Genomic DNA, 25784 nt, shown 5'->3' with positions numbered 1-25784 from the left:
GGGACGTCCCAAGGCTACTGAACCTTATTTAAAACAATGTCCTATATCCCTCCATCTCCAACCCATTCATGTGCCCATCTAAGTAACTCTTAAACAACTCCAGCGTTCCTGCCTCCACCACCTTGCTTGGCAGAGCATTCCATACCCCCACTACCCTCTGTGTGAAAAACCTCCCTCTAATATCCGTGTTATACCTCGCCCCCCTCACCCCAAGCCCATGGCCCCTCGTACTATGCATTTCTAACATAGGAAAAAGCTTACCACTATTTACTCTATCTATACCCTTCATAATCTTATATACCTCTATTAGATCTCCCGTCAGTCGCCATCTTTCAAGGGAAAACAGCCCCAGTTTGCTCAATCTTTCCTCATAGTCCAGTCCTTCCATACCAGGCAGCATCCTGGTGAACCTCCTCTGCACTCTCGCCAGGGTCTCCACGTCTTTCCAGTAGTAAGGCGACCAGAACTGGACGCAGTACTCCAAATGTGGCCTAACCAATGTTCTATACAACTGCAGCATTAGGCTCCAGCTCTTATATTCTATACCCCTTCCTATAAAGGCTTACATACCGTAGGCTTTCTTCACAGCCTTCTCCACTTGTACTGCCACCTTCAAAGACTTGTGCACTTGCACCCCCAGGTCCCGCTGCGTTTCTATACTCTTTATAGGTCTACCCTTAATCATGTAACTCCCCCCTACATTATTTTGGCCAAAATGCATCACCTCACATTTATCAGGATTAAACTCCATTTGCCATATATCTGCCCAATATACCAGCCTATCTATATCCCGTTGTATTGCCAGACACTGCTCCTCACTGCCCGCCAATCCAGCCATCTTAGAGTCATCTGCAAATTTGCTGATCACACCACTTACTCCCTCTTCCAAGTCATTTATATATACTACAAAGAGAAGTACTGAGCCCTGCGGCACACCACTAGTGACAGACCTCCAGCTAGAAAAGGACCCTTCCACTACTACTCTCTGTCTCCTCTTACCAAGCCAGTCCTCAACCCATCTAGATACCTGGCCTTGTATTCCATGAGCCTTAATCTTTTCAACCAACCTACCATGAGGGACTTTGTCAAACGCCTTACTGAAATCCATATAGATGACATCAACGGCTCGTCCTTCATCAACCGTTTTTGTCACCTCCTCAAAAAAATTCTACCAGATTCGTAAGGCAAGACTTCCCCTTTACAAAGCCATGCTGCGTATCCCTAATCAGATCGCAATGCTCTAAGTGCTCATACATCCTATCCCTAAGAATCCTCTCCATCAACTTGCCTACCACTGACATCAAACTCACCGGCCTATAGTTACCCGGGTTATCCCTCCTAAACAACGGTATCACGTTGGCTACCCTCTTGCTTTTTGCATACATATGAAATGCCTTAGGATTTTCCTTAACCCTGTTTGCCAAGGGCTTTTCATGACCCCCTTTATCCCTCCTAACTCCTTTCTTAAATTCCTTCCTATGTTCTTTCTATTCTTCAAGGGCTTCATCAGTCCTAAGCCTTTTAGACCTAACTAATGCTTCCTTTTTCTTTTTGACAAGGCTCATTACCCAGGGTTTCCAATACTTGCTCCACTTATCCTTCACTCTCACAGGTACATACTGGTCCTGAACTTCAATCAACTGACATTTGAAAGATTCCCACATGTCGGATGTTGAGTTACCCTCAAACAGCTTCCCCCAGAATACACTCTCCGGATCCTGCCTAATGTTGTTGCAGTCTTCCCCCAATTTAACATTTTCGCCCAAGGACCACTCTTGTCCTTATCCACAAGCACCCCGAAACTTATGGAATTATGATGACTGTTCCCAAAATGCTCTCCTCTGAAACTTCGATCACCTGGCCGGGCTCATTCCCCAATACCAGGTCTAAGATGGCTCCTTCCCAAGTTGGGCTATTTACATAATATTTCAAGAAACCCTCCTGGATGCTTCTGACAAGTTCTGTCCCATCCAAGCCCTTCGTAGTAAGTGAATCCCAGTCAATATAGGGAAAGTTAAAATTACCACAACAAACCTGTTGTTTTTGCATCTTTCCAAAATCTGTCTGCGTATCTGCTCCCCTATCTCCCGCTGGCTGTTGGGAAGTCAGTAATAAACCCCAACATTGCAACTGCGCCTTTCCTATTCCTAAGCTCTACCCATATTGCCTTGCTGCCTGAACTGTCTGAGATGTCTTGCCTCCGAACAGCTGTGATATTCTTATTAACCAGAAATGCAACTCCCCCACCCCTTCTACATCCTCCTCTACCCCGCCTGAAGCATCTAAATCCTGGAATGTTTAGCTACCAATCCTGTCCCCTTTTCAACCAAGCCTCTGTAATAGCAACAACATCATAGTTTCAAGTACTAATCTAGCTCATCTGTCTTGCCTGTTATACCCCTCACGTTGCAACAAATGCACTTCAGACCACCAGTCCTGCTGTGTTCAACAACTCTTCCTCTTAATTGTACTGGCTTTAGTCTGTAACTCTCCCTCCCTCCTGCTGACCTACTGCTCTAGTTCCCATTGCCTTAGTAAGAAGTCTCACAACACCAGGTTAAAATCCTACAAGTTTATTTGATAGTAAATCCACAAGGTTTCGGGGTTTGCCCCTTCGTCAGGTGAGTCAGGTAAGCCCACTCCCTTGCCCATACTAGCTTAAACCCTCCCAAGTGACTCTAGCAAATCTACCTGCCAGGATATTAGTGTCCCACCAGTTTAAGTGTAACACGTACTTGTTCAGGTCCAACCTGTCCCGGAAGAGATCCCAATGATCAAGATATCTGAACTCCTCCCTCCTGTACCACCTCTATAGCCACGTGTTTAGTTGCACTATCTTCCTATTCCTAGCTTCACTAGCATGTGGTACAGGAAATAATTCTGAGATTACAACCCTAGAGGTTCTCTTTTTTAACTTACTGTTTAACTCCCTGAACTCCCCTTGCAGTTTTCCTGCCTATGTTGTTAGTACCAATCTGTACCACGGCCTCTAGCTGTTCGTCCTCCCCTTTCAGAATGTCCCATGCGCATTCAGAGACATCCTTGGCCCTGACACCAGAGAGACAACATACCATCCTGAGTCTCTTTCCTGGCCACAGAAATGCCTGTCTGTGCCCCTGACAATAAAGTCCCCGATAACTATCGCTCTTCTGCGCCTTGATCCTCCCTGCTGAACAACAGAGCCACTCGTGCTGCCACTGCCCTGGCTGCTGCTGTCTTCCTTTGATAGGCCATCCCCTCAACAGTATCCAGAATGGTATATCTGTTAGAGAGGGGGATTTCTGTACTGACTGTCTGCCCTTTGTAGTGGTCACCCATCTGCCTGCACCTTGGGTGTGACCATGTCTCTAGAGCTCCTGTAATGACGCTTTACTCTGTGTCTAACCCTGTGCTGTAGCTGTCCTGGGAGTGTTTGTTGGGGACAGTGTAGAGGGAATTTTATTCTGTATGTAACCCAGTGCTGTACCTGTCCTGGGAGCGTTTGATGGCGACAGTGTGGATGGAGCTTTACTCTGTATCTAACTCCATTCTGTACCTGTCTTGGGAGTGTTTGATGGGGACAGTGGAGAGTGAGGTATGGCCTTCATCTAACTCTGTGTTCTATCTCTCCTGGGAGTGTTTGATGGGGACAGTGTAGAGGGAATTTTAGTCTGTGTCTAACCCTGACTCCTGTTTTGCAGCCTGGCCTCGGTATCAAATTCTGGGAGACATGGACAAGGGTGTTTATGACCTTGAGATCCAGGAAGCAGAGCTCTCAGATGATGCGGATTATGAATGTCAGGCAACAGAGGTTGCTCTCCGCTCTGACCGAGCTACACTGACCGTATTGAGTAAGTGCCAAGATATTTTGGATGATCCTAGATTGCTCCGTAAAACTTTAGTTCGTGAAACATAGTCCCCATGTCCAGTTCTCTTGCATTCAATGCAAGCGAACTTTCTGACTTTCAACTCTCCCTATCTCTGTAACCTCCTCCAGTCCCTACACCCCTCCCTATCTCTGTAACCTTCTCCAGTCCCTATAACCCTCCCGATCTCCGTAACTTCCTCCAGACCTTACAACCCTCCCGATGTCTGTAACCTCCTCTAGTCGCTATAACCCTCCCAATCTCTGTGACCTCCTCCAGCCCCTCAACGCTCCCTATCTCTGTAACCTCCACCAGCCCCTACAACCCTCCCAATCGCTGTGACCTCCGTCGACTCTATCTCTGTAATCTCTTCCAGCTCCTATAATCCTATGAGATTTCTGCGTTCCTCCGATTCCAGACACTTCAATTCCCATTGCTCCGCCATTGGTGACTGTGCCTTCAGGTGCTTGGGGCCCGAAGATCTGGAATTCCCTCCTGATGCACCACACTCTCTATCCCTCTCTTTCTCACCTTCTGTCCCTTTCCCTCTCCTTCCTTGCCCCTCTCTCTTGCTGTCTTCCTCTCTCCCTTTCTCTTCCTCCCTCTCTCTATCTCCCTCCCACTCTTTCTCCCTCCCTCCCTCTCTCTCCCTGACTCTCTCTCCTCCCCCACACCCTCCCGCCCCCACTGTCTCTCGCTCTGTCACTCCTATCTCATTCTATGCTGGGAGTATAATTTTGTCTGATCAAGTTGCCGTGAAATACTTTTTGACCATTCCCCATGCTGCTGTGATGTTGTTATTCGCCTTGAGGGTGTGAGTGTTGATAAAGAGTGGGATGCATCACAGAAGTCTGGACTTCTCACTGTCTCTCCAATGGTGTGGATCTCTCCTCTTCCTAGTCCCTCCCAGTGACCCAGTCATCGATGGTGCACCAGAGATCTTGCTGAGGGCTGGCATTCCATACAATCTGACGTGTCATGTTGAAGGAGCCAAGCCGGCAGCCGAGATTGCCTGGCACAGTGAGGGGCAACAGCAGAATGGAGCAACTTCAACCCAGGTACATTCCAGCAGAGTTTCCTCTTCTCGCCTTCTGTCTCTCCCTGTCCTTCTCTGTCAATTTTCCTCTGTATCTACGTCTCTTTCTTAGTCTGTCTCTATCTGTCTCTTTCCATCTCTCTGTCTCTTTCATTGTCACTCTATGTCGCTTTCTCTCTTGCTCTGTTTCTATCGTTCTGTCTCTGTTGCTCTCTCTCTTTCTATCTCTTTCTCTCTCTCACACACTCTCTCTCTCTCTTTCTTTCTCTATCAGCAGTAACCGTGTTATCCTCTCTCTCTTTCAGGCTCTGATGGATGATGGAAAGCGCGCGACCACGGTCAGCGTTCTGACCTTCTGTCCTACAGACCGGGATATTGGCCGTGAATTCATCTGCAGAACCAAGAACGAGGCACTGCCGTCAGGAAAGGAGAGCAGAGTCCGACTCAACGTTCACCGTAAGAGACAGAGAGAGAGAGATTGAGAGAGAAAGAGAGAGAGACAGAGCAAGAGAGAGATGGAGTGAAGGAGAGACAAAGTGAGCAGGACAAGCTGAGAGAGACAGGGAGAGAGAGAGAGAGGAGACAGATGGAGTGACAGAGAGATCAAATAAGAGAGATGGAATGAGCAAGAGCGATGGAATGAGCAAGAGAGATGGAATGAAATAGGCAGAGTGAGAGAGAGTGTGTGGGGTGGGCGATAGACTGAGAAAGATGGAGACACGGTGTAAGAGAGATAGATTTGGAGCAAAGGAGATAGAGAGGTGGAGGGAGAAGAGAAGAGAGAGGCAGAGTAGAGATGGGACATGACAGAGAGATGGAACATGAGAGAGAGAGATGGAGCACGAAAGAGAGAGATGAATTGCAAAAGAGACAGGTGGAGTGTGAGAGAGCGATGGAGTGAGAGAAAGATATGGAACGTGAGAGAGAGATGAAGTGTGAGATGGTTAGAGAGAGAGAAAGAGGCAGAACGAGAGAGGCATAGAGAGAGATGGAATGAGAGTGTGAGGTGGAGTGAGAGAGAGAGAGGAGCAGAGTGAGGGAGACAGAATGAAATGTAGTGAGAGAGAGAGAATGAGTAAGGAACAGAGAGATGGAGTGAGAGAGAGGCAACACAAGAGAGATATAGAGTAAGAAAGAGTGTGGGAGAGAGAGAGAGTAGGAGTGGAGAGAGGTTGTTCATAAAATAGAATTCCTACAGTACAACAGGAGGCTATTTGGCCCATTGGGTCTGCATTGACTGGCCGACAGAACATCTTATCTCCATAACCCCACAAATTTACCCCACTAATCCCTCTAACCTACACATCTTTTGACACGAATGGAAAATTCAACTAAGGGTTCCTTATCCACTCTGTCCATGCCCCTCATAATCTTGTATACGTCAATCAGGTCGCCCCCCTCAGTCATAGAATCATTGAATCCCTACAGTGGAGAAAGAGGCCACTTGGCCCATCGAATCTGCCCCATCAACAATCACAACGATGCCCTATCTCAGTGACCCCATGTATTTACCCTGCTAGTCCCCCTGACATGAAAGAGCAATTGAGCATGGCCAGTCAATCTAACCTGCATATCTCTGCTCCAAAGAAAACAACCCAAGCCTACCCAACCTCTCCTCATAACTTAAATATTCCATCCCAGGCAGCATCTTGGTGAATCTCCTCTGCAGCCCCTCCAATGCAATCAGATAATGTGGTGACCAGAACTGCACACAGTACTCTAGCAGTGGCCTCATTTAAGTTCTGTACAACTCCAACATGACTTCCTTGCTTTTGTAATCTTTGCCTCAATTGATAAAGTGTCCCATATGCCTTTTTCACCACCCTACCAACGTACTCTTCTGCTTTCAGAGATCTGTGGACAAGCACGGCAAGATCCCTTTGTTCCACAGACCTCCCTCGTGTCCTACCCTTCATTGAGTACTTTGTCAAATTACTGCTTCCAAAGTGTATCACCTCACACTTTTCAAGTAAATTCCATCTGCCATTTATTTGTCCATTTGGCCATTCCATCTATATCTTCTTGGAGCCCAAGGCACTCAGCCTGTTAACCATCCAGCCAATATTTGTGTCATCTTAAAACTTACTAATCCTACCCCCTACATAGTCATCAATGTTATTTATATAAATGATGAGTAATAGGGGGCTATTAGACTGGCTTCCAGACACTAAGGCAGCCTTGTGTCATCACACTCTAGTCCCTGACAACTGAACCAATTTTGAATCCACTTTATCAAATTACCGTGTATTCCATGTGAATTTACCTTCTTTACCAGTCTCCCATGTGGGAGCTTGTCAAATGCTTTACTGAAATCCATATAAACTATATCAACTGCACCACCCTCATCTACCCACCTGGTCACCTCCTCAAAATATTCAATGTAATTAGGAAATTTTTGACTCACCTGATGAAGCAGCATTCCGAAAGCTCCTGATACCAAATTAACCTGTTGGACTTTAACCTGTGCCCACCCCAAAATAAAGCAAGCATCTCCACATCATGTCAATTAAATTAGTTAGGCATGACCTCCCTCTGACAAAGCCATGCTGAATCTCCCTGATCAAGCTTTACCTTTCCAAGTGAAGATAGATGTTTTCCTTCAGAAGTTTCTCCAATAGTTTCCTACCACTGATGTGAGACTCACTGGTCTGTAAGTTCCTGGTTTATCTCTACAACCCTTCTTAAACTGCAGAACCACAATAGTTGTTCTCCAGTCGTCTGGCACCTCTCTCATTAAAAAGTCTGACAACACCAGGTTTTAGTCCAACCGATTTATTTGATAATAGACTCACAAGCTTTCGGGGTTAGCCCCTTCGTCAGGTGAATGGAGAGTTCTGGCCTCAGACAGAGCATATAAAGCACAGACAGTTGAGAGATTACTGATTAGAATGCGAATCCTTACACCTAACCTGCTGTTCAAGACCTGAAGTGGCTGACAATGTGAGTGGAAGGAGCACTGATCACAGGTTACAGAGATGTGTATTGTCTCCAGATAGTACAGTAAGTGAGGTTTTGCAAACCCAGGCAAGTCACGGGGGTTACAGATAGTGCGACATGAACCCAAGATCCCTGTTGAGACCGTCCTCATGTGTGCGGAACTTGGCTGTCAGTCTCTGTTCAACGACTCTGCACTGTCGTGTGTGAGGCGGCCTTCACGACACACGACAGCGCAGAGTCGCTGAACAGAGACTGATAGCCAAGTTCCGCACACATGAGGACGGTCTCAACAGGTATCTTGGGTTCATGTCGCACTATCTGTAACCCCCGTGACTTGCCTGGGTTTGCAAAACCTGACTTACTGTACTGTCTGGAGACAATACACATCTCTGTAACCTGTGATCAGTGCTCCTTCCACTCACATTGTCAGCCACTTCAGGTCTTGAACAGCAGGTTAGGTGTAAGGATTCGCATTGTAATCAGTAATCTCTAAACTGTCTGTGCTTTATATGCTCTGTCTGAGGCCACGAACTCTCCATTCACCTGACGAAGGGGCTAACCCCGAAAGCTTGTGAGTCTATTATCAAATAAATCGGTTGGACTAAAACCTGGTGTTGTCAGACTTTTTACTGTGTTTACACCAGTCCAACGCCGGCATACCCACATCATGACCTCTCTCATTGCCAGAGAAGAATTGAAAAATTAGGTCAGAGCCTCTGCAATCTCCTTCCTTGTCTCCCACAGCAGCCTAGGGCACAATTCATCCGGATATGGATATTTATCCACTTTTAAAGCTGCTAACACCTCCATTACCTTGTCCTTCCCTATGTTAATTTGCTCAAGGACCTTGCTGTCTCTTTCCTGAATTCCATACTTCCACCCTGATTCTCTTGGGTGAACTTGGATGCAAACTATTAATTCAACACTCTACCCATGTCCTCTGGTTCCACCCACAGACTGCCCTCTTGGTCCTACACTTTCCCTGGTCATCCTCTTCCCATTGATATACTTATAGAATATCTTGGGATTTTTTCCTACTTTTACCTGTCAGAGCTTTCTCATATCCGCTCTTTGCTTTCCTACTTGCTTTCTTAAGCTCCACCCTGCACTTTCTGTACCTCTAATGCCACCTCTGATTTGATCCCCTGGAACTTGTTTAAACCCTTTCTTTTCCTCCTGAATGTCTCTGGTCTCTATAGTTCTCTGGGTTTGTTAGTCTTTCCTATCACCCTAGAGGAATCATGCTGACCTTGCCCTCTTTCCATTTCCTTTTTGAATGCCCCCCCACTGCTCTTACGTAGACTTTACCATTAGTAGCTGTTCCCAATCTACTTTGAGCAGATCCTGCTTTATTTTACTAAAATTGGCTCTTCCCCAATTCAAAACTTCTTTTGCAGCTTATCTATTTCCTTGTCCATAACGAGCTTAAATTGTAATATGTTGTGATCACAATCACTAAAATGATCCCCACAACCACCTCAACCATGTGTCTGGCTGCATTCTCCAGAATCCGGTCCAGCATAACTCCTTCCCTTGTTGGACCTTCTATATATTGATTTTAAAAGTTCTCCTGTACACATTTCAAGAAATCTACTCCATCCAAGCCCTTAACACTATACATATCCCAGTTAATGTTGGGAAAGTTGAAATAGAACGTAGAACATTACAGCGCAGAACAGGCCCTTCGGCCCACGATGTTGCGCCGACCAATTAAAAAGCCAATGACCCTCTAACCTAAACCAATCCCTTTCCATCCATAAACCTATCCACGGATCTCTTAAACGCCCCCAAACTAGGCGCATTTACAACTGCAGCAGGCAGGGCATTCCAATCCCTCACCACCCTCTGGGTAAAGAACCTACCTCTGACATCCGTCCTATAACTACCACCCCTTAACTTAAAGCTATGCCCCCTCATGCTAGCTTTCTCCATCCGAGGAAAAAGGCTATCACTGTCCACCCTACCTAAACCTCTAATCATCTTATATGTTTCAATAAGGTCCCCTCTTAGCCGCCTTCTTTCTAACGAGAACAACCTCAAATCCCTCAGTTTCTCCTCATAGGACCTCCCCTCCATACCAGGCAACATCCTGGTAAACCTCCTCTGCACCCTCTCCAATGCCTCCACATCCTTCCTATAATGTGGGGACCAGAACTGCACACAATACTCCAAGTGCGGCCGCACCAGAGTTTTGTACAGTTGCAACATGACGCTGCGGCTCCTAAATTCAATCCCCCTACCAATAAACGCCAAGACACCGTATGCCTTCCTAACAACCTTATCTACTTGATTCCCAACTTTCAGGGATCTATGTACACATACACCTAGATCCCTCTGTTCATCAACACTATTCAGAGTCCTACCATTAGCCCTATACTCTACACATCTGTTATTCCTGCCAAAGTGAATTACCTCACACTTTTCCGCGTTAAACTCCATCCGCCACCTCTCGGCCCAGCTCTGCAACTTGTCCAAGTCTCTCTGTAAACTATGACACCCCTCCTCACTATCTACCACACCTCCAACTTTGGTGTCATCAGCAAATTTACTAATCCACCCAACTATACCCTCATCCAGATCATTTATAAAAATTACAAACAGCAGTGGCCCCAAAACAGATCCCTGAGGCATACCACTTGTAACCGAACTCCATGACGAATACTTACCATCAACCACCACCCTCTGTCTCCTATCTGCTTGCCAATTCCTGATCCAATTAACTAAATCACCCTCAATCCCATACATCCGCATTTTCTGCAGAAGCCTTCCATGGTGAACCTTATCAAACACCTTACTAAAGTCCATATATACCACGTCAACTGCCTTACCCCCATCCACCTCTTTGGTCACTTTCTCAAAAAACTCAATAAGGTTAGTAAGGCACGACCTACCCTCCACAAAACCATGCTGACTATCTCCAATCAATTCATTAGTCTCTAAATAACTATAAATCCTATCCCTAATAATTTTTTCTAAAACCTTGCCCACAACAGAAGTAAGATTCACCGTCTATAATTCCCGGGGAAGTCTCTGTTCCCCTTCTTAAACAATGAGACAACATTCGCTATCCTCCAATCTTCTGGCACTATACCTGTGACCAACGACGACCTGAAGATCAGAGCCAGAGGCTCTGCAATCGCCTCTCTTGCCTCCCATAGAATCCTAGGGTAAATCCCATCCGGCCCAGGGGACTTATCTATTTTCAAACCCTCAAGAATATCTAGCACATCCTCCTTATCAACTGCAATACTATCCAGTTTACAACCCTGTAACCCAGTGTTCTCCACAGCTACATTTATGTCTCCCTGCGTGAATACCGAAGAGAAATATTGGTTCAATGCCTCTCCAATCTCTTCCGGTTCCACACATAACTTCCCACTGCTGTCTCTAACTGGCCCTAATCTTGCCCTAACCAATCTTCTGTTCTTAACATATCTATAGAATGCCTTAGGATTCTCCTTAATCCTATCAGCCAAAGTCTTCTCATGTCCTCTTTTAGCCCTTCTTAACTCACTCTTTAACTCCCTCCTAGCCAATCTAAAGCTTTCCAGTGCAGTACCTGAGCCCTCAAGTCTCATCCTGACATAAGCCCCCTTTTTCCTTTTAACCAGCGAATCAACTTTTTTAGTGCACCACGGTTCCCTAGCTCGATCATTTCCTCCTTGCCTGACAGGGACATACATATCAAGGACTCGCAGTAGCTGCTCCTTGAAAAAACTCCACATTTCGAACGTTCCCAGACCCTGTAGTCTCCTAGTCCAATCTATGCTTCCTAATTCTCTCCTAATAGCCTCATAATTACCCTTCCCCCAGCTAAAACTACTGACCCGAGGTTCATGCCTATCCCTTTCCATCACTAAGGTGAACGTAACCGAATTGTAGAACATAGAACATAGAACATAGAACATTACAGCGCAGAACAGGCCCTTCGGCCCACGATGTTGCGCCGACCAGTTACAAAAACAATGACCCACTAGCCTATACCAATCCCTTTTCGTCCATAAACCTATCCAGAGATCTCTTAAACGCCCCCAAACTAGACGCATCTACAACTGCAGCAGGCAGGGCATTCCAATCCCTCACCACCCGCTGGGTAAAGAACCTACCCCTGACATCCGTCCTGTAGCTACCCCCCCTTAATTTAAAGTCATGCCCCCTCGTGCTAGCTTTCTCCATCCGAGGAAAAAGGCTATCACTATCCACCCTATCTAAACCCCTAATCATCTTATATGTTTCAATAAGATCCCCTCTTAGCCGCCTTCTTCCCAACGAAAACAACCCTAGATCCCTCAGTCTCTCCTCATAGGACCTCCCCACCATACCAGGCAACATCCTAGTAAACCTCCTCTGCACCCTCTCCAACGCCTCCACATCCTTCTTGTAATGCGGGGACCAGAACTGCACACAGTACTCCAAGTGCGGCCGCACTAGAGTAGTGTACAGTTGCAACATTACACTGCGACTCCTAAATTCAATCCCCCTACCAATAAACGCCAAGACACCGTACGCCTTCTTGACAACCTTATCTACTTGATTCCCAACTTTCAGGGATCTATGTACACACACACCTAGATCCCTCTGTTCATCCACACTATTCAAAGTCCTCCCGTTAGCCCTATACTCGACACATCTGTTGCTCCTACCAAAGTGAATTACCTCACACTTCTCCGCATTAAATTCCATCCGCCACCTCTCGGCCCAGCTCTGCAACCTATCTAAGTCTCCCTGCAGACTATGACACCCTTCCTCACAATCTACCACACCTCCAACTTTGGTGTCATCAGCAAATTTACTAATCCACCCAACTATACCCTCATCCAGATCACTATCACCAAAATGCACACCAACTTCCAAGTCTAACACCTGGTCTGGCTCATTTCCCAGCACCAAATCCAATGTAGCCTCACCTCTAGTTGGCCTATCTACATACTGAGTCAAAAAACCTTCCTGCATGCTTTGTGCAAAAACTGACCCCTCTAATGAGCTAGAGCTATAATATCATCTAATATAATAACCCTGCTGTTATTGTTTGTACACATTTCTACAAATTGAGCACATTTTTACTCCTCAATATCCCTTGGACTATCTGGGGGGTCTACAATGAACACCTAACAATTTTGCTGCCCTTTTTGCATTCCTAAGCTCTCTCCACAAAGCTTCATTTGATGCCCCCTCCAAGATATCATCTCTCCTTACTGTCGTAACTGAACTGAGCCACGACAGATCAGCCATGATCTTATTGAATGGCAGGGCAGGCTCAAAGGGCTAGATGGCCTACTCCTGCTCCTATTTCTTATGTTCTTATGTACTTAACTAATAATGCAATGTCTCCTCCTCCTTTACCTCCTTCCCTGTCTCATCTGAAGGTGCTATATCCCAGAATGTTAAGTTGTCAATCCTGCCCTTCCTCCAACCACATGTCTGTGACGTCTACAATGTCACACTTCCATGAGTCAATCATTACTCTTAACTCCTCCATTTTACCTGCAACACTCCTAGTGTTGACGTAGAGGCCGTCCAGCCTTACCTTACCCCCTTGAAACTTAATACAAAGTTTCTTAATAATTCTTAATAAAGAAACTTAATATACTCCCTCCGACTTGATCATTTTGCTGTGTGATTCTGTGCCCTTACACTGCTAACAGTCTGCGTCCCATTTCCCTTGCCAAATTTGTTCAAACTCCTCCCCAAAAGCACTAGCAAAATATCCTGATTCAGATGTAGACCATCCTGCTTGTACAGATCCCACTTTACCTGGAGACCGGAATTGAACCCAGGGCATTGTGAGGCAACAGTGCTAGCCACTGTGCCACCATGCTGTGTGGGGGAAAGAGGAAGGTGGAGGGGGAGAGACAGAGAGAGAGAGAGACAGATGAAGAAAGAATGAATTAATGTGATTAATTGGGTAATGAAGAGCTGTCTCAATCTACAATTACTGATTGTTCAGCTCTTCATCAGTGGCCTTCACTGTTCTGAGTAACCTGTGTATTCCCCTTTCTTACTCTGTATCTCTTTCTCTCCCTGTCTGTCACTTTCTTTCTCTCTATCTCTCTCACTCTGTCTCTCTTTCTCAATCTTTCTGTTTCTCTGTCTGCCTCTCTCTCTCTTTCTGTCTCTGTCTTACTCTCTCTGTCTTACTCTGTCTCTCACTCTCTGTCTGTCTGTCTCGCTCTCTGCCTGATTATTGCTCTTTATCTCTCTCATTGTATCACTTGCTCTCTCTTGTTCTCCATCACTCACAATCTCTGTCTGTATATGTCTTTGACTTTCCCCCTCTCTGTCTCTCTGTCTCTCTTTCTTTCTGTCTCCCTTTGCCTCTCTCCCTTTCTGTCTCTCTTTGTCTCTCTGATGGTCTCTCACACTTCCTGTCTCTCTCATGCCCTTTGCCTCTCTCCCTTTGTCTCCACTCCCTCTCCCTGTCTTCTGCTCTCTCTCTTTCCTGTTCCTTTCTCTCTTTCTCTCTCTCTGTCTCATTCCCTCTCACTCTGTCCCTGTAATTTCTCTCCTTTCCTCTCACCTTTTCACTTTCCCTGTCTCTGCTGTCTATTCCCCCGCAATGCTCTTTGTCTCTCTGATTTTGCCCTGTTTTTATCCTATGCAACTCACTCGATCTCTCACGTTCTCCCACTTTGTTCTCCTCAGATCTGCCAAGCGTCACGTTATCCATCCACCCACAGAAGGTTCGTGAGGGGGATCGTGTTGTCTTCACTTGCACAGTGAACGCAAACCCAGTCATCAGGAACTACAGGTATGGGAGGTCACTCCTCTGCACTCACCACTTAGCAACGTAGACCAATGTATTGACCAGGCGAGTGACACACTAGGATCCATGCTTTCCTACAATTCTCTCTCCATATTGCTCTCCCTGTAAACCTCTAACAATCCTCGAGTTAATCTCACTGCCCCATGCTCTTCCCATAGCCCTGTAACAATCCCAAACTAATTTGAATGCCCCACACTCTCCCCATAGTCCTGCAACAATCCCAAAACTAATCCCCCGCCCCGTTCTCTTCCCATAACCCTGTAATAATCCCAAATTAATCCCATTGCCCCAAGCACTCCCCATATCCCCTGTATCAATCTCTAAACTAGTCCCACTGCCTCGCTGTCTCCATAGTCTTGTATCAATCTTCAAACTAATCCATTGGCCCACTCTCTCCCCATAGCCCTTCATCAATCCTCAAACAAATCTCACTGCCCTGTTCTCCCCATAGCTCTGCATTAATTGCCAAACTAACCCCACTGCCCCATTCTCTCCCCATAGCCCTGTATCAATCCCCAAACTAATCCAACTGTCCTGTGCTATCCCCACATACACTGTATCAAATTACAAATTAATCTCACTGCCCCACTGTCTTGTCATAGTCCTGTATCAATCTCCAAGCTAATACCACTGCTCAACTCCCACTGTACTGACCCTCTGACAGTGCAGCACTCCCTCAGTACCGACCCACTGACAGTGCAGCACTCCCTCAGTACTGACCCTCTGACAGTGCAGCACTCCCTCAGTACTGACCCTCTGACAGTGCAGCACTCCCTCAGTACAGACCCTCTGACAGTGCAGCACTCCCTCAGTACTGACCCTCTGACAGTGCAGCACTCCCTCAGTACTGACCCTCTGACAGTGCAGCACTCCCTCAGTGCTGACCCTCTGACAGTGCAGCAATCCCTCAGTACTGACCCTCTGACAGTGCAGCACTCCCTCAGTACTGACCCTCTGACAGTGCAGCACTCCCTCAGTACTGACCCTCTGACAGTGCAGCACTCCCTCAGTACTGACCCTCTGACAGTGCAGCACTCCCTCAGTACTGACCCTCTGACAGTGCAGCACTCCCTCAGTACTGACCCACTGACAGTGCAGCACTCCCTCAGTACTGACCCTGTGACAGTGCAGCACTCCCTCAGTACTGACCCTCTGACAGTTGGATTTGATTGTGGGTTAAATGTTAGTCAAGTAAATCAGGGAGATTCCTCCTGCTTGCACTGCTTTTTAATTTCACAGAAGTCAACTGGGCTGAATGGCCTCCCCTTTAGTATTCAGTGTTTTTCTCAGTCAGTCTTACCTCCGCCTCAGCCACGGTCCCCATATCAGCTGGGTGCACCACACTGTACCATAGAACCACCAAGACCTTGAAGAAATTGTGATCTGAGGAGGCTGTTCTGCCTCTTGCTCAAGAAATGTCATCTCCATTTCTGTAATTGATTGCTGACTTAACTTGACTGACCAATTTAACTCTTCCTTCCCTTCTATCTATCTCTTTCTTTCTCTCTCTCTCTCTGTCTGAATTTTTCTGACTGTGTCTGTCTCTGTCACTACCCCTCTGTCATTCTCTCTGTTGCTCTGTTGTCTATCTGCCTCTCTCTCTCTCTCCCTTGTCTGTCCCTCTCTCTCTGTCTCTTTGTCTGTCTCTCTCTCTCTCTGTCACTCTCTCTGAGTCTTTCTCTCTCCCTCTGTTGTCTTTCTCTCTGTCTCTGCCCCTCTCTTTCTCTGTCTCTGCCCCTCTCTCTCTGCCTCCCTCTCTCTGTCTCTCTCTCTCCCTCCTCCTTTCTCTCTCTGCCCCTCTCTTGCTCTCTCTCTGCCTCTCCCTCTCTCTCTTTCTCTCTCTCTCTGTTCCTCTCCCTCTCTCTCTCTCTCTCTGCCCCTCTCTTGCTCTCTCTCTGCCTCTCCCTCTCTCTCTTTCTCTCTCTCTCTGTTTCTCTCCCTCTCTCTCTGACCCTCTCTCTGACTGTCTCTCTGCCATCTCCATCTTGATCTCTCATTGTTCCTCATCTTTCTGTCTCTGGCTCCATCTCCCTCTCACATCCTTTCAGATGGGCAAAGGGCGGTGTTCTCATTGATGGAGCGAGGGGCCATGTGTATGAGACTGCGATTGATCACACCTATTTCACCGAGCCGGTTTCCTGTGAGGTGGAAAACGCTGTCGGGAGCACCAACGTCAGCACCTTGGTTGATGTACAGTGTAAGTGTCACAATGACTCGCTCTCCATTCCTCCTCTCCTCTGAACCCTTCCCCTCACATCGCCTCCCCTCTGATCACCCTCTCCTCTGATACACCCTCCCCTCTGATTCCCCCTCCCCTCTGATTCACCTTCCCCTCTGATTCCCCCTCACCTCACATCCCCTCCTCTTTGATCCCCTTCCGCTCTGATCCCCCTCCCCTCACATCCCCCTCCCCTCACATCCCCCTCCCCTCTGATTCACCCTCACTTCTGATCCCCCTCCCCTTTGATCCCCCTCTGCTTTGATCCCCCTCCCCTCATATCCCCTCCCCTCATATCCCCTCCCCTCACATCCCCTCCCCTCACATCCCCTTCCCCTCTGATCCCCCTCCCCTCTGATTCCCCCTCCCCTCTGATTCCCCTCCCCTCTGATCCCCCTCCCTGCTGATGCCCCTCCCCTCAGATTACCCCCCTCTCAGATCCCCCTCCTCTCAGATCCCCCTCCCCTCTGATTCCCCTCCCCTCTGATTCCCCCTCCCCTCTGATTCCCCCTCCCCTCTGATCCCCCTCCCCTCTGATTCCCCCTCCCCTCTGATCCCCCTCCCCTCTGATCCCCCTCCCCTCTGATCCCCCTCCCCTCTGATCCCCCTCCCCTCTGATTCCCCTCCCCTCTGATTCCCCTCCCCTCAGATCCGTCTCCCCTCTGATTCCCCCTCCCCTCTGATCCCCCTCCCCTCTGATCCCCCTCCCCTCTGATCCCCCTCCCCTCTGATCCCCCTCCCTTCTGATTCCCCCTCCCCTCTGATTCCCCTCCCCTCAGATCCGTCTCCCCTCTGATCATCCTCCCCTCTGATCCCCCTCCTTTCACATCCCCCTCCCTCCACTCCCCCTCTCATCTGATCCCCCTCCCCTCCACTCCCTGTCCATGCTGAAGCCCCTCCCCTCCAAACCCCCTCCTCTCAGATCTCTCTCCCCCTCCTCTCCTCTCCAATTCCCCTCCTTTTCAGTGGGTCTGAGAGCATGTGTGGGAAACCTCCTTCAGCTTGTTGCCCAGGAAGATCTCCATTTCCCCTGCCTCTTTCACAGCCTCAGGGCTTTCCCAAGCACTTCAAAGCCATTGCAGACCTTCACAAGGTCCCATCAGCTTTAAAACATTTCTAAGGATCCGGTGGATAGGGGAGAATCTATTTTAATTCATTCACCGGAAGGCTTTCAATCAAGCTCCACATAAGAGACTTTCTTTTCTATTCTTTTGTGGAATGTGTGTTGCTGGTAGGGCTGGGCATTAAACACCCACTCTTTAAATGCCCCTTAAGAAGGTGGCCAATATTTGCCTTCTTGGCTGAGTGGCTCACCAGGCTATTTCAGAGGGAGGTTACGAGTCAACAAGTTGCTGTGGGTCTGGACACATGTAGACCAGACCAGCTAAGGAGGGCAGATTTCCTTCTGTAAAGGACATTAGAGAACTGCATGGTTTTGCTAGAATTTATGAACCACTAATGTCTCAATTTCTCCTCTCTCCCTGCCTATATCTCTCCCTCTGTCTTTTGTTCTCTCGCTCTCTGTCTTTCTCTCTTTCCTGCTCTTTCTGTTCTTCTTTCTCTCCTTCCATTCTGCTCTCCCTGTCTCTGTGTGCCTCACTGACTCTATCTGTCCCTCTCTTCCACTCTCACTCATCCTCTTTCACTCTCTCTCTCTGTGTCTTTCTGTCTCTCCGTCTCTCTCTCTCTCTCTGTCTCTGCAGTTGGACCCATTATTGTGGAGGAGCCAAAGATGACTGTAGCTGATACAGGGCAAGACGTCACACTGAACTGTGTCTGGGTGGGGAACCCACCATTGACCCTGACGTGGACAAGGAAAGGATCAAACATGGTAGGGTTGCCACTGCTGGAGGGTGTGAGTTGGGGAGGTGGTCTCTGCGTGGGGATGTGTGGCTGAGGAGGAGGGGGTTCTGAGAGAGTGTGTGTGGGAGACGGTTTGGTCGGGGGGGGTGGAGTTTCTCTCTGGTTTGTGTGGGGGTGGGGTGAGGTCTCTGAGGGGGTGTGGAGGTGTTTAGGGGAGCGGTAGGTAATAGAGGTTGTGTGGGGAAGGGATCACTGAGAGGGGTTGTGTAGAGGAAAGGGTCACTGAGGGGGTGTGTGGGGGAGGGGTCACCGAGAGGGAGTGTATAGGGGAAGGGGTCACTTAGGGCTGCGGGGGAGGGTCATTGAGGGGGATGTAGGGAAGGGGTCACGGGGGGTGGTGTGGGTAGGGGAAGGGGTCACTGGGGGAGAGGGTCATTGAGGGGGGTGGGGGGGGCATCTTTGAGGGGGAGGTATAGGAGAAGGGGTCACTGAGGGGGTGTATGAGGGAGGGATCACCGAGAGGGGTGTATAGGGAAAGGGGCGTGGGGAGGGGGTCATTGAGGGGGTGTAGGGGAGGGGTCATTGAGGGGGGCGCAGTGAGGGGTCACTGAGGAAGGAGGGTGTGGGGGAGGGGTCACGGCGGTCACTAAGAGGGGTATGTAGGGGAGGGGTCACTGAGAGTGGGAGGGTGTGGGGGACGGGTCACTGAGGGGAGAGGATGTGGGGGTGGGTCACTGACGGGGGGCTGTGTAGGGGAGGGGTCACTGAGAGGGGGATGTGGAGGGGTCACTGAGGGGGGAGGGTGTGAGGAAGGGGTCACTGAGAGGGTGCGTGTGGGGAGGGGTCATTGAGGGGAGATGGTGTGGGGGAGGAAGACTACACAAGTCCAGTGGGCTGTGGGTTCACGAATGGGAGCGACGTTGTGATGGGGGAGCAAGTCCACACCCAACTTTGGAGAAGGATCAAATCGATGAGATTGGCTCAGGGAATCAGTCTGAAATCAACAGCTGGAGCGCATTGAATCACAGCTTTCCCTCAGCCTCTCTGTCTCTCTTGGACTCTCTCTCTTCTGTTTCTCTCTCTCTGTTTCTTTCTCTTTCTGTCTTTGTCCTCTCTCTGTCTCTTCCCTCCCCCTTTCTCTGTTCCTCTGTCTTTTTCTCTCTCTCTCTCTCTCTTTTTCTGTCTGCCTCCCTGTCTGTCTCTCCCTTTGTCAGTCTGTCTCTCTCTGTCTGTTCTCTCCCTCTATCTCTGTTTTTCTGTCTCTTTCTCTCTCTCTGTGTCCCTCAGTTTTCTATAGAAGGTGGTGGGGAGCAGAAGGGGATTTTGGTGGGGAGTGAGACACAGGGTGAGGGGAGACAATGTTGGAGAGGTGGGTGAGCAGAGTCGATGTAATCGGTTCCAACATCAGTGGGAGTGAGGGATGGAGAAAGTGATTGGGTGAGGGGTAGAGGGGACAATAAGATGAGGGGTGGAAGGTGATAGGTTGAGAAGTGGAGGGGGCGATAGGATGAGGATAGAGGGGGTGATAGGATGAAGACTGTGGAAGTGTTCTCAGTGCTGGAAAGGTTCTGTGTGTGTGTGTGTGTGTGGGGGGGTGTGAGGTGAGGTAGCGGGGGGTCTACTGGTGTGCGAGATGTGTATACTGGACCCTCTCTGAGCTCCCTCTCTCTGTCTCTCTCTCTCTTTGTTTTTCTTTTGATCACAGGTCCTCAGTAACAGTAACCACCTCCGTCTGAAGTCGGTGAGCCAGGCTGACGCTGGATCCTATGTCTGCAAGGCCATTGTACCCCAAATCGGGGTCGGCGAGCGAGAGGTTACCCTCAATGTCAATGGTGAGGACCACCACACACTCTGATTATGTGGAATTGAGCTGGGCATGTTTGGGGTGGAAGATTGGAAGATAAGTGGAGGAAAAGGAGGTTCAGAGGGTAGAAGAATGGGAGGGGAGGGGGTTGGAGGGGATGGAATTGGGAGGGAAGATTTCAGAGGGGAGAGGCATTGGAGTGGAATGGGGATTGGAGAGGAATTGATGGGAGGGGAATTGGAGCAGGGATTGGAGGAGCGGGGATTGGAGGTAAGGGGCATTGGAGGACGAGGGATTGAGGCAGCGGGGAATTGGAGGAGTGGGGATTGGAGGAGGGGGAGTTGGAGGTAAGGGGGATTGGAGCAGAGAGGACTTGGAGGAGGGGGAGGTTGGAGAAGGGGGGTTTGGAGATAAGGGGGATTGGAGCAGAGGGGAAGTGGAGGAGAGGGCGATTGGAGGAGTGGAGGTTGTGATCTCCCTGTTTGGGTTTTGGAAGTCTCTGGGTAGTCTGGTGATTACTGAGTGGCGAGAGGGGTGCAGTGTTGGGAGGGCTGAGATCTCCTATCCAGCTCCCCAATCTGCCCAGTGCCTGCTCTGGGAGGTGGGAGCCAGCATCCGATGGGGACAGCGAGGGAGATCCCGCTCATTCAATCAGTCTGCACTCAGTGCCATTTACCATCTGCAAACACCTTTATTTTCTCCCCAAAGGTCCTCCCATCATTTCGAGCAACACAGTGCAGTATGCAGCGGAGGGGCATCAGGGAAGAATGGAGTGTTACATCGGCAGTACCCCACTACCTGATCGTATTGTAAGTGTGAAAAATAACCTCAGCTTACATTGTCAATCAGAGAAAAGCAGCAATTCAATAGACAGAGCTGGGTGAGAGGGTTAATCCCCCTCCGATAGGGGAACAGACTGCCCGGTGTGTGTCAATGGGGGAGAGGTGGGTGAGAGGGTTAATCCCCCTCCGATAGGGGAACAGACTGCCCGGTGTGTGTCAATGGGGGAGAGGTGGGTGAGAGGGTTAATCCCCCCTCCGATAGGGGAACAGACTGCCCGGTGTGTGTCAATGGGGGAGAGGTGGGTGTGAGGGTTAATCCCCCCTCCGATAGGGGAACAGACTGCCTGGTGTGTGTCAATGGGGAGAGGTGGGTGAGAGGGTTAATCCCCCTCCGATAGGGGAACAGACTGCCCGGTGTGTGTCAATGGGGAGAGGTGGGTGAGAGGGTTAATCCCTCCTCCGATAGGGGAACAGACTGCCCGGTGTGTGTCAATGGGGAGAGGTGGGTGAGAGGGTTAATCCCCCCTCCAATAGGGGAACAGACTGTGCACTGTGTGTAAATGGGGAGATGGGCATTTGAGAGCGATAGTTGGCAGTGCACTGGGTTTTATTAATTCTTGTCCCTTGTCTACTAGGTCTGGGCTTTCAGAGACAATGTTCTGGAATCAGGGACGTTTGAACGATACACTGTTGAGAAAGTGGGCACAGCCACTGGTGTGCGGTCCACTCTGCTCATCAACAATGTGGCAGAGTTGGACTTTCAAACCCACTACAACTGCACGGCCTGGAATTTTTTCGGGCCTGGCACAGCTCTCATTCAACTCAGCAAGCAAGGTGAGGCGGCAATTCCAGTTTTATCACTCCCGGAACCAGTACTACGCAGGGTGAAGTAACCCTGCTTTCATAGAGCAAGAGAGAGACAGGCAATGATAGAGAGAGAATGAGAGATGGAGAGAGTGAGAGAGAGAAAGAGACACAGAGAGAGAGCGATAGGGAGAGAGTGACAGAGAGACCGATCGAGAGTGAGTGTGATGGGAAAGAGTGAGAGCAACAGAGAGAGAGGGATGGAGAGTGACAGAACAAATGACAGAGGGAGAGATAGAGGCAGAAATAGACAGAGACAGAGAGAGATTGATAAAGAGAGACTCAAAGAGAGCAACAGGGAGAGATTAAGGGAAAGAGACCCTCGTCCGAAAAATATGCTGGTTAAGGTGGATTGGCCATGCTAAATTCTCCCTCAGTGTACCTGAAAAGGAGCCAGAGTGTGGCAACTAGGGAATTTTCACAGTAACTTCATTGCAATGTTAATGTAAGCCTACTTCTACTTCAGTCACGAGATATTTAGTGGGAAAGGAGATGCTGATACCGCATTGCTGTTCCCTGCAGTTTGTCTTACCTCCACAAGGTGGCAGCATGAGCCCAGTCCTGGCCTGAACTCTAAATTTAGGCCTCAGGCTTCAGTCAGGGTTACAAATGGAATTAGTGTCTCTCTCCCTGTGGTCCACCTGGAGCAGAAAGACGATAGAACACACCTCAACAAGGGACCTAACATCATTTAGGGCCCCAGATGATGTACGTTCAAAAAAGGATTGAAGGCACTTTCTCTACTTTGAGGCCAGGTTTCATTCAGTACTCATCTCCCTCCTCTTTTTCTTTCTTGTTCTCTCTGTTCCAGACATTCTTCCAATTGGATTAATCATCGGCATCACAGTCGGTCTTGGAATCTTGCTGACTGTCCTCTTCACCGCCCTCGCTATCATCCTCTACCGCAGACGGAAGCGCAGTGAGTGACCTCAATGGACATGACCTCCAATCCTCCTCCCTGACAATCCCCCTCCTGTCCCACACCTGCAATCACCCTCCAAGACAAAGCCCCTATCCTACAATCTACTCTGATTTGCCTCCCCTCCAAATCTTCTCCCTTCTGATTTCCCCCCTCCCCTCCAAACCCCTCCCCTCCAAACCCTCTCCCCTCCAGCCCCGCTCCCCTCCGACCCCGGTCCCTTCCGGTACTCCCTCCCATCTGGCCCCCCTCCCCTGCGACCCGCCTCCCCTGCGACCCCCCCTCCCCTGCGACCCCCCTCCCCTGCGACCCCCCTCCCCTGCGACCCCCCCTCCCCTGCGACCCCCCCTCCCCTGCGACCCCCCCTCCCCTGCGACCCGCCTCCCCTCCGACCCTCTCCCCCCAAACCCCCTTCCCCTGACACCCCTCCCCTTTGACCCCCACCCCTCTCTAAGCCCCCCTTCCTTCTGACCACCCCCGACCTCTTCCCCTCCGACCCCCCCTCCCCTCCTACCCCCATGATCCCCCCGTCCCCCCTTTCCCTCCGACCCCCCTCCCTTCCAACCTCCTCCTTTCTGACCCCCTCGCCTCCGACACCCTCCCCTCTGGTTCCCTCCAGTCCCCTCTCCCTCCTGATCCCCCTCCTCTCTGACCCCTCTCCCCTCCGACACCCCTCCTGTCTGACACCCCCTCCCCTCCGACCCCATCCTCCCCCTCCGATCCCCCCTCCTCTCCGGCCCCCCTCCTCTCTCCTCCCACCGCACCCCCCCTCCCCCCCCCAACCCCCCAATCTCTGTCCCACAAACCTCCTCCTGACCTTGCCCATCTTTCCAGTTCAATCACCACCAAACACGAATTATAGAATCCCTACAGTGCTGAAAGAGGCCATTCGGCCCATCCTGTCTGTACCAAGTCTCTGATAGAGGATCTTACCCAACCCAAGCCCTCTAACTCTACATATCCCATATATTTGTCCACTAATTCCCCCTTACTTACATATCTTGGGGCAATTTAGCATGGCCGATCCATCTAACCACATCTGTGGACAATGGGAGAAAACCGGAGAACCTGGAGGAACCCCATGTAGAGAATGTGCAAATCCCACGTAGACAATCACTCAAGGCCAGAATAGAATCTGAGATCCATGTGCTGTGAGGCATCAGTTCTAACCACTGGCCACCATGCTGCCCTCTAATCCCACCCACCTCCAAGACACCTCCCTTCCACGGCACCTTCAATGCTCTCCCCTCCAAAACCCACTTGCACCCCCCGCCCCCGCCCCCCCCATATCCAAGACAGCAGAGTGTTTGATGGGGACAGTGTCGAGGGATCTTCACTCTATCTAACCCTGTGCTGTACCTGTCCTGGGAGTGTTTGATGGGGACAGTGTAGAGGGAGCTTTACTCTGTATCTAACCCTGTGCTGTACCTGTCCTGGGAGTGTTTGATGGGGACAGTGTAGAGGGAGATTTACTCTGTATCTAACCCCGTGCTGTACCTGTCCTGGGAATGTTTGATGGGGACAGTGTAGAGGGAGCTTTATTCTGTATCTAACCCCGTGCTGTACCTGTCCTGGGAGTGTTTGATGGGGACAGTGTAGAGGGAGCTTTACTCTGTATCTAACCCCGTGCTGTACCTGTCCTGGGAGTGTTTGATGGGGACAGTGTAGAGGGAGCTTTACTCTGTATCTAACCCCGTGCTGTACCTGTCCTGGGAGTGTTTGATGGGGACAGTGTAGAGGGAGATTTACAATATCATGTCCATTGGCTGTTTGCTATTGCAGGTCGTAAGGATGTAACTCTGGGGAAGCCTGATATCAAGGTCGAGACTGTGAACAAAGATTCTCAGCTGATGAGTAAGGAGATGGATGAGGAAGAATCAAACATGTCGACTGCAACACGTGTGTTAAAGGCCATGTACTCGGTATGAATCTTTCTGCAGGTTTTTCTGTACAGACTGTCTACTGGAACGAAATTGCTGTCTGTCTGTCTGTGAGGATGAGATGACCAGACACTGCTCAATCCTGTCTAGGAAACAGTCGTATATCTGACGATGCCCAGCCAGCTGGCCAGCTTCCTGCTGACACTCTGTCTGTCCCCACAGGCTTTCCAGGACGACATGGATTTGAAAGCAGATCTCCGTTCGGACACTCTGGACACCCGTGAGGACTGTGAGCTGAAGGTACAGGATCCCTTCCCTCAGCCTCAGCTTTAACTCTCCCTCTCCAATTGCCTCACTCTCCAATCCCCCTCCCTCTCCAATCCCCCTCCCTCTCCAATCCCCCTCCCTCTCCAATCCCCCTCCCTCTCCAATCCCCCTCCCTCTCCAATCGCCTCCCTCTCCAATCCCCCTCCCTCTCCAATCCCCCTCCCTCTCCAATCCCCCTCCCTCTCCGATCGCCTCCCTCTCCGATCGCCTCCCTCTCCGATCGCCTCCCTCTCCGATCCCCTTCCTCTCCAATCCCCTTCCCTCCCTCTCCACGCTCCCTCCCTGTCCGCACTCTCCTCCGTCTCCGCACTCTCCTCCCTCTCTACTCCCCTCCCTCACCGCTCCCCCTCCCTACCCGCTCCCCCTCCCTCCCCGCTCCCCCTCTCCCTCCCCGCTCCCCCTCTCCCTCCCTCCCCCCCTTCCCCCCGCCGTTCCCGCTCCCCCTCCCCCTCCCTCCCCGCTCCCCCTCCCTCCCCACTCCCCTTCCCCCCCGCTCCCCCTCCCCCTCCCCCTCCACTCGCCCTCCCCGCTCCCCCTCCACTCCCCCTCCCCCTCCACTTCCCTTCCCTCTCCACCCCCCCTCTCCATTCCCCCCTCCCCAATCTC

The 25784-nt window shown here is 50.0% G+C and overlaps 1 protein-coding gene across 1 annotated transcript in view; it reads left to right on the top strand.

Annotated features, from left to right (window-relative positions):
• Nucleotides 1-25784, top strand: part of LOC145351974 (kin of IRRE-like protein 1) — a 107565-nt gene that overhangs the window by 71985 nt on the left and 9796 nt on the right. The window contains exons 3-14 of the mRNA XM_080201818.1: nt 3681-3830; nt 4746-4903; nt 5187-5337; nt 14461-14566; nt 16630-16778; nt 18503-18630; nt 20308-20434; nt 21115-21215; nt 21824-22022; nt 22864-22971; nt 24754-24893; nt 25074-25151. Coding sequence (XP_080057944.1) covers nt 3681-3830; nt 4746-4903; nt 5187-5337; nt 14461-14566; nt 16630-16778; nt 18503-18630; nt 20308-20434; nt 21115-21215; nt 21824-22022; nt 22864-22971; nt 24754-24893; nt 25074-25151 — 1595 coding nt within the window. The remainder of the gene's footprint in view (nt 1-3680; nt 3831-4745; nt 4904-5186; nt 5338-14460; nt 14567-16629; nt 16779-18502; nt 18631-20307; nt 20435-21114; nt 21216-21823; nt 22023-22863; nt 22972-24753; nt 24894-25073; nt 25152-25784) is intronic.

This window comes from Carcharhinus amblyrhynchos, chromosome 13, assembly GCF_965287045.1.
Source record: "Carcharhinus amblyrhynchos chromosome 13, sCarAmb.v2.hapA, whole genome shotgun sequence".
In the NCBI taxonomy this organism is placed as follows: domain Eukaryota; kingdom Metazoa; phylum Chordata; class Chondrichthyes; order Carcharhiniformes; family Carcharhinidae; genus Carcharhinus; species Carcharhinus amblyrhynchos.
This window is presented reverse-complemented; position numbering and strand designations above follow the sequence as displayed.